Source organism: Poecilia latipinna, unplaced genomic scaffold, assembly GCF_001443285.1.
Source record: "Poecilia latipinna isolate Pla-1442-1.1 unplaced genomic scaffold, P_latipinna-1.0 Scaffold1000, whole genome shotgun sequence".
Taxonomy (NCBI): domain Eukaryota; kingdom Metazoa; phylum Chordata; class Actinopteri; order Cyprinodontiformes; family Poeciliidae; genus Poecilia; species Poecilia latipinna.
Genome location: NW_015113616.1, coordinates 13,442 through 21,833, shown reverse-complemented (window position 1 = coordinate 21,833; position 8,392 = coordinate 13,442). Strand labels below are relative to the sequence as shown.

The 8,392-nt window shown below is 39.9% G+C and overlaps 1 protein-coding gene across 1 annotated transcript in view; it reads right to left on the bottom strand.

The window, feature by feature from the left end:
* mios (missing oocyte, meiosis regulator, homolog (Drosophila)) overlaps window positions 1-8,392 on the bottom strand; it is a 27,481-nt gene that overhangs the window by 12,191 nt on the left and 6,898 nt on the right. The window contains exons 2-8 of the mRNA XM_015050601.1: window positions 7,175-8,041; window positions 4,850-5,339; window positions 4,537-4,635; window positions 4,202-4,456; window positions 1,964-2,133; window positions 543-608; window positions 289-447 (exon numbers count right to left, since the gene is read on the bottom strand). Coding sequence (XP_014906087.1) covers window positions 289-447; window positions 543-608; window positions 1,964-2,133; window positions 4,202-4,456; window positions 4,537-4,635; window positions 4,850-5,339; window positions 7,175-7,993 — 2,058 coding nt within the window. The 5' untranslated portion in view covers window positions 7,994-8,041. The remainder of the gene's footprint in view (window positions 1-288; window positions 448-542; window positions 609-1,963; window positions 2,134-4,201; window positions 4,457-4,536; window positions 4,636-4,849; window positions 5,340-7,174; window positions 8,042-8,392) is intronic.

Genomic DNA, 8,392 nt, shown 5'->3' with positions numbered 1-8,392 from the left:
ACCGGTAGTGTTTATGATAAAAAAACAATAATTATGTGATCGGTATCTGTGATCGGCCATGATCGGCATTGGCAGGAAAACACCTGATCGGCACATCTCTAGTTATGATTCACTGGTATTTAGCTGGAAGCTACTAAGCATATATCATCTGGACTATTGCAAATGACTATTTTAATAATCAAATAATCTATTGATTAATCAAGTGAAACATTATCTCGTTCCATAGTAGCTACTTAAGCTAGCACAAGAAACATATGGAGGAGAAAATGCCAGTGTCCATCAGAGTACCTTCAGCATGCAGAAGCTGGCGGTCTGGACGTCCCCGGTCCGGTCCACGTAGCTCTCCATCAGATCGACGCCATCTTTAGTGAGTCCGGTCAGCAGGATTCCCTCCAGGTTTCCTGCCTCCTTCATCTCAGCGGTCAGTTTGTCGATGTAACGAGGCAGCTGCAGGGAAATCAGCAGCAGACTCAGATGAAGCTGCTTCACCACACGCGACTCTCGGCACGTCGATGTGCTGCAGGACGCTTCGCTCTGGTTACCTGAGCATCGCTGAGAAACATGCAGGCGAAGGCGACTCTGTCCCGGACGGCGACTTTGCTCTCATACTGAAACAGAGGAAACGCAACACATTGTTTCTCTACCAGGAGCAACTAGTTACATTTACTTAAGTAACTTTTTGGAAAATAAATTATTTTTACTACTTTGTGCTTTTTATTTCTACACTTACTTAAGTAAAATGTATGGATTCTCCAGCAACTGAATGAAAAACAAAAAAATTCTCCAGACACAGACCTTCAGTTGAAGTTTCATAAAATTTATATAGAAAGCAAAATATGTTTTTGCCTAATTTTGTTATTTTGTACTTCTATTAACTATTTTCATCTTAAAATGCCAAATAAGCTCATTTTTAAACTCTTTTTAATCTTTTTCAAGCACATTTAATACCAACTGTTCAGGTAATTATTTAAAATTTAATATTTATTTCAACCAATGAAAAAGGTGGAACATTTATCAGATTTGATTAAAGTGTGACAATTTTGTCACTAATATCCAGGAAGTTTTTACTCGAAAACTTTATTATTTGTCAGTAAAAGAAAAAAAAATCAGTAATAATCAAATATTACATTTAGCTAAATACAGCAGAGGTCATTGGAGAAAATTATTGCTTTTATTGCTGGGAATAAACTTGAAAACATTTCACAGAATAAAAAAAATGAAAATAATAAGCACAAAAATGTAAATCAAAATTTAGGCAAACATAAAATATTGAATGTTTTTTTATTGTTGTGCAGGTAAAAGAGAAAAAATTAACAATATTTTTGTTTTTTTAAATTTAATTTTGGCCCCTTAATACTTTCAGCCTGGGGATTTTGGCCTTTGGACACAACTGCAATAAGTTTTGTTAATTTTCTTTTTTACCTGGAATAAATTTTATAATGTTTGATTGCATTCCTTATCATATTATCAGACCATAAAAAGTAGATATGCAGTTATTTTAAAGACTGGGTGGGAAGTCCTGCTTGTGTTTTAAACTTTGAGCCTGATCTGAAGTGGAAACATTTCTGAAGCCAAACATCCACAGCAGCTCATCATTGCTATAAAAATCCAACCAGCCCGGCTTCGAAATGACTCACTGGATCGTCTTATCTCATTACACGTTTTTACCAAGAAAAAGTTTGAGAGAAATTTCAGCTGGAAGGGAAAACAAACATGGATTCTGGCCTTTCTCCTTTACACAACAGTTTTATGACTTACAAAGCCAACAGTGGAAATGGAAAACAAGTCTCTTCCTGTGCACCTGAATTTTTTCCACATAAAACCACTGAAGTAATACCAGCCAATTTATTACTGTGTTAAGTATAAATAAACCTCCTTATGGAGTCAGAACAAAAGGGCCACTGTCTTGGCTTTTCTGTATCAACTAACTGCCTGACTAAAAGCCGAAGGCGCAGATATTTACCAGCACGCCGTCGTAGGCTCCAGGCTCACTGGTGAGGAAGGCGAACATGACGCAGAGGTAGGGGTTCTTCAGCTGCAGCCTCAGAGAGCTGCACATCTCCCTCCACAGGGACGACTTCTCGTCGGTGTAGCCCGACAGCGCCATGGCAACAACGTTCAGGTTCAGGTCGCCTGTAAGTAACACGAAACTATTGGTACAGAGTCGTTCACAGCCTGCTGCTAAGGAGGAAAAACGTCTGGAAACAACCGATGTAAGCCTTTATTTGTACTTTAGTTTGTTTGTCTAGAACAGGGGTCAAACTCAAGGCCCGGGGTCCAAATCCGGCCGCACAGCTTTATATGCGGCCCTCTGGACTCCAGAGCCTTTAAATACAATTTTATGAGTCAAATCAAACCAGTTATTATCTCTATACTGCCATATTGCATCAATTAGTCCCTCCAGTTTTTCAGGAATCCACAATCGCCAAAATTCATGCAATAATAAACAAATTCCCGAACTTCTGCATGCTAATAATAGTAATAATGTTTTTTATAAAGTGTTTTCAAACAACAATTACAAGGAGATAAAACCAAAAGAGAGCAATAAAGTTTATAATGAATAAATGTGAAAAATTGTGAAAATTTCCAATAATTTGGAAATGTTAAAAATTCCAAATTATTGGAATTTTTGAGCAAAAATGGTCAAAAACATTGGGGTCAGGTGATGCTACCTCCCACTTGCAGGTGGCAGTATGGTGTAAAGCTATCCAGGAATATTTATCTATTTTGTACAGATGTGGTTTAATTACTGCTCTGAATATGTTATATTTATTCAGGAGATAACTATTTCTAATATGAATACTCTAGTTAATGATTAGTGAATTACTAAATTAGTTGACGATTATCTCAACAATCGATTAATCCGATTGCACAACGAAACAAAAGATAATAAAAACATTGTTAATCTGCAGATTACATGATGTTTTTTCAACGAGTTATTACATAAATTGGTCGGGTTAAACATATTTTCTCTTGTGTAAGTGTGTGCAGAGGAATCAAACACTCAGTAGGAACTAAAGCAGCGGCTCCGGCTGCCACGGCTCTGTTGACGCTCCGTATCCACAGAACGGCTCCGTCAGTCGTGATCAGGAAACACAGCAGAAAACTCTTGACCTACATAAGTGAAATTTTTCCTCATCACACGTGTGTAAACAGCAGCACCGTGAGCGCACTGTGTGCCGTGGAAAATATGACTCCGACCGCCACATTCTGCTTTATTCTCCCTATAAACTTTATTTTACTTTATTTAAAGATTCAGTTTGGTTTTTCACTTAATTTACAGCCTGTATTCATAACACATTTGGAAACACTGGCTGATTTGTTGAAGGGTTCTTCAGAACGAGTGATTCACACTAGCACAGATGGAAGAATATCTTTAATACAACCAATAAACCACATTAAATACAATGTGATCTATAAAGCACACTGAATACAAAATACAGAGTTTAATGAGTAAAGCAAGAAGAAGAGCACTGAAATATCTCCATAAATAAACTCCTAAAGCTCACAGACAGACTTCCTGGAAGCTGCACTGAATACCATATTAAGGCTTTTGTATTGAAAATAGGACATTAAAGTGTATAAAGTTAAGTGACTTTACTTTTGGTAACAAAGTGCAACTCAACTGCAAGCATATCTGATTAATATCCCATATTGTTGCGTCGTTTTTTTGATACCCTATCTATATTTTATCAACTTGGATAGTATTTTAAAGTTAGTTTGTAACCAGTTTGTCTATTTAATATAATTTATTTGTTGGCGCTTTAGTACAGCATATTGAACAGGCACAAAATATCAAAACATGGCTTTAATTACAGATTTTTGATAATTATTAAGTCAGTAAGTGAGATATTTAATTAAGCATGTCGTCATGAGATTTCTGTTAAAAGCTGAAAATATCAGTTATGAGAGAAACTCTTTACCAAAGAGCTTCTTGTTTTGGTTGAGTTTGCTGCCACCTACTGGCTTAAAATGGAAATATATTTGAGCATCAGAGGAGAGGAATGCATTTTGTTTCCATGTTCACAGTCTCCATGCTGGATAAGTTTAATGTTCCAGGTCTTTACAAGCAGAATTCATGTCATTACAGGAAATTTAAGACTTTATTGTGAGTTATATTTCCTCTGGAGGACGCAGACAGTTTATTCTGTAGTACAGAAATGTATTCGCCGTGTTCATTCAGCCTCGACGCTCCGCTCACCTTTTTCTGTGACGGCTCCCTTGCTGAGGATCTGGATGGCGCGGCGGATATCCAGGTTGAAGAGAGCGATGGCCGCCGCTCGCTCCCACTCGCGTTCCTGCTCCAGAGACCGCAGGAAGGTTTCCACGTCGATGTCGGGACCGCGGCTGATCCATCCGCAGAGCCGCAGGGCGAGGCAGCGCTCGTCACTCTGGAAGCGGGTTACATCCGTCTGCCGGTCCGAGCCGCTCCAGCACCTGCGGCTCTCCGTCGTGCCTTCAGGAAGACAGAGAATTAAAGAGGAGTGGCAGTAACAACCCAGATGGATGTTTCAGGTCAGCGATCTGTTTTCTTACCTGAGCTCGTCTTCACAATGTTCTTGATGCCGGAATAAACCACAAACTGCTTGTTTCCCTGCAGTTTCAGCTCCGCATCCTCTGAACACTGCTTCATATGTGATACTTGGATAGGAAACAGTACAAATGTTCCGGTTTTGATAAAAGAGGAACCAATGTGTATGGATCCCATTAGTGGTATTGAGAATAAACCCAATCCATAACGGCAGATCTATTCAATCCTCCAGAGCGCTGCTGCTGGAGTTCTGACTAAAACCAGGAAGATACGACAGGTACCAAGACAAGTGCGACAGGTTTCCTAGTGAAAGGATATAGAACAGGTCGAACCATAAAGACCTGAGCTGTGGGTCGCTCCCTCCGGCCAGCAGGTGGTTCCTCCAAACCTGGACGGTGTCGTGTCCGTACCTGGACTGAGCGCGCTCCCTCATCTTGGTGGCGATGTCCTTCTCGGCTGCGCCGTCCGTCCCTTCGGCCTCGTCCTCGACGCAGCTGTACAGGTGTCGGCCGCAGGCCCACATGAACGACGCCGTGGAGCTCCAGGCCAGAGAGATGCGCTCGAACACGGTGAAGTCGGTCATGACCCGGTTGGCGGCAGAGACCACCACCATGCGGTTCTGGGAGGAGGGGTGCCAGGCGAAGCTGCCGATCTGGCTGTCGCAGGGCTGCACGCTTCGCTCGATGATGGTGGGCTCCGTCTCGTCGCCGATGGGGGTGGGAGTGTGCTGCATGTCATACAGGCGGATGATGTTGCTGTCGCGCGTCAGCGTCGCCAGAAGGCCGGTGCGAGTCGGACACCAGGCCACCTGGTGGTCAGAGAGGAAAACTGGGATCAACAATATAAAATGGACGCAGTAAATCAGTAGAAACATCTGTATCGGCCCATATCTGTCAGTTTGGAACATATAAGTGTTGGTTGGGTAACTTAAACTGTTCTGACGTTAATAAACAATCTAACTTTCTCCCACAGTAAAGTTCAAGCACTTTACAAGCACTTTTAAGGTAAGTTTTCAAACTTTTCCAGCACCACACTTTGGAGATAAAAACAATGCAAAAGAAGTAGGAGTGAACTGATTACAGTTTTATGGTCGATTGCTGATTACCAATTTTAAAAAAGTCCAACCTGTCGATTCCGATTTTGGCCAATGCCAATTTTTTTGTGTCTGAAATGTCGCTAAATATACAAAAACAGCAAAACTCTCTCACTGCAGAGCAGAAGAGAACAGTGGTTGAGCTTTAGACCTTAGCTGAGGTTCAAAAGAGCAACTTCACATGTACCAGCCGATCAACAATCTCCCAAAATGAAGGAAAATGGCCAAAGTAAATCAGTGCACAACTAAATTTAAGTAATAAAGACAGTTTTAAATGTGTGATTATATGATGTAAATATCCCTAAATTAATTTTTTTTTATTTGCTTGAATCCCTTTTTGGGCCTTATCGCCTTTATTTAGTTTTCTCTAAGTATGGTTTTATGTTTGATGTTTTTATTTTAAGTGACCATTTGTTGTGTGTTAAATGGCAGTTTGACAACAACTACCATTTAACACATAAATGGCAGTTTAACACATAAACTGCCATTTATGTGTTAAACTGTTTTTAGCAGCCCCTCTGAGAGCGGCACAAGGTGTACATGATGTAAATAAGAACATGCTTTAAACGTGCATTTTTTTCATTATGTGATAAAACTAAAGTTGTTTTTAGATATTATTTTAAGTTGCAAACGTAAACTTTTCTAAGTTTGGGTTTTTGGCTTAGACTTTTTATAATGTGTGCATTTCCAGCTCTTACAGTGAATTTAAAGGCTTTTAAACCTGAATGTTCATCAGTAAAGTCGCCCTTATTTGTGAGGTATGCTACGTATAACATCATTTATTAGAGTTATTAATGTAAAATGTTGTTTTGAAACATCTCTCACACATACCTGAATAGTCAGAGAACAAAATACTGATTTAACAGAATTTTCTTTAAATGTTCTATTTTAATAACATTGTTTAACGTATAAAATATAAGACAATCTTTATTTCAATTACACAGATCAAAATGCCACTGAGAAATTTGGAATAATAAATAATAATTACATTCAAATAATCCAAACAAATTGTGGTACAGTAAATAACCTTCCTGCTCAAATTAAAAGCTTAAACACAATAAAGAAAGTAAAAAATAAAAAAATGTCCACAATAATTTATCTGGCATTTAGCAAATAGAAATAATTTTGGTAATTCTCCCTGACCTAAAATAGGAAAAGTTTTATCTTCTCTCACTTCAGACAGTGATAAAAAAAAATAAATATGTGTGCGTCTTTTATGATTTATTTATCACTCATAACTTTTTTCTGAAGTGAAACTGGAGTTTTTATTTTTGCATTCTGGTATAAAGTAGAGAAAAAACAGCAGCGTGAATCTCTTTCAAAGACTTTTATAACCGACGAGTGCCACTGCTCTTCTTAAACTGGACCTTGTACCTTTATTATGTTTACTTTTTTTATTTTGTTTATTCAGTTTGATGATCATGTCAAACTTTTCTCTTGTAACGTTAAGCCTTATTTGCTACATTTCCTTTAAAAATAAAGAAGTTATTAATCTTGAAGAACTTCCTGCTTGAATAAATCAATAAAACAGAGAAAACGTCAGGCCGTACCTTGGTGAGAGGCTTTGGCTGCTCTGTGAGGGTCAGCACCGGCTTCTCAAACTTCCTCAGGTCCCAAATGGCCACCTGGCCTTCGAAGAAGGACGCCACGCGGTCGGGAAAGTGCGGATCGACCGTCACCCCCTGGATGGCCTTAGTGTTCACAAACGTTTTCTGGCTCGTGTTCCTCAGGTCAAATATTGCGAGGTTTCTGTGCATGCCAGCCAAGAGCAGCTTTGTGTCTCGAAGCAGCCAGCAGAGGGACAGGCAGGCGTCGTTTTGGCCCAGCTCATACAGCGGCTTGGTCACCACTGTGCTGGAGTCCAGATCGACAGACGAGAGGCGGATTTTCTCAGCTGCTACGCTGGTTTCTGGGGCAAATTTACTGCTGATATCCCATATGAGGACAGAGAAGTCTGCACGGTGCTTATCCAGCCCAGCTGCCAGTAGGTTGCTGTCCACCGGGTTCCAGGCCAACGTGTTGCACTGCCGGGCATGCTTGGGCACAAACTCTTTTCCCACCAGCTCTTTACACGTAGAGTTGTGGTTCTGGCCCAAACTGGTGAGCACGACTCTGCCGTTAGCTTGTCCCACAGCCAGCAAACATTCAGGCTCATGTTTTGGGTACCAGGCCACACATTTCATGTATGGAGTGTCAGAGTTTATGGCTAGTAATGTAGCAGCAGTTTCCTCAGAGAGGGAGAGAGTGCCGGGTTTTGTTTCAGTGCTGCCCACAGGTCCGATGCTGTACAGGCCCAGCTCAGAGTCGCAGATGACGTAGCGGTCCGGGTGGTGAGGAGACCACAGGATGTCCGGCTTTGAGCCACTCATGATGGAGAAACAGCGAGGAGGATTTCAGGAGAGTCCGTCTTCTGCAGCCTGAAGAACGTCACACAAAGAGACAGAAGAATTAAACATATAAATTTAAAAATAAAGAATCTCTAGCCTCAGAAAAAACAACAGCATACATGATAAAACTAATAAAATAACACTCTGACTGTGTTACATGTAAACTATTTATTTATTTTGAACAGACAAAAAGTAAAAGCAAGAAAAACTAAAAAATAAAGCAAATTATCAAAGCCACTGACATGCAATTTTACATTATTTTTAAAAAGAGCAGGTAGAAGATACAGAATCTTATTATATTATTTCCTTCCCCTCTCATACTCATACATTTAAAAGTTGCCTAATTTTGTTACTTTGTAATTATGTGTGTGTGTATATATA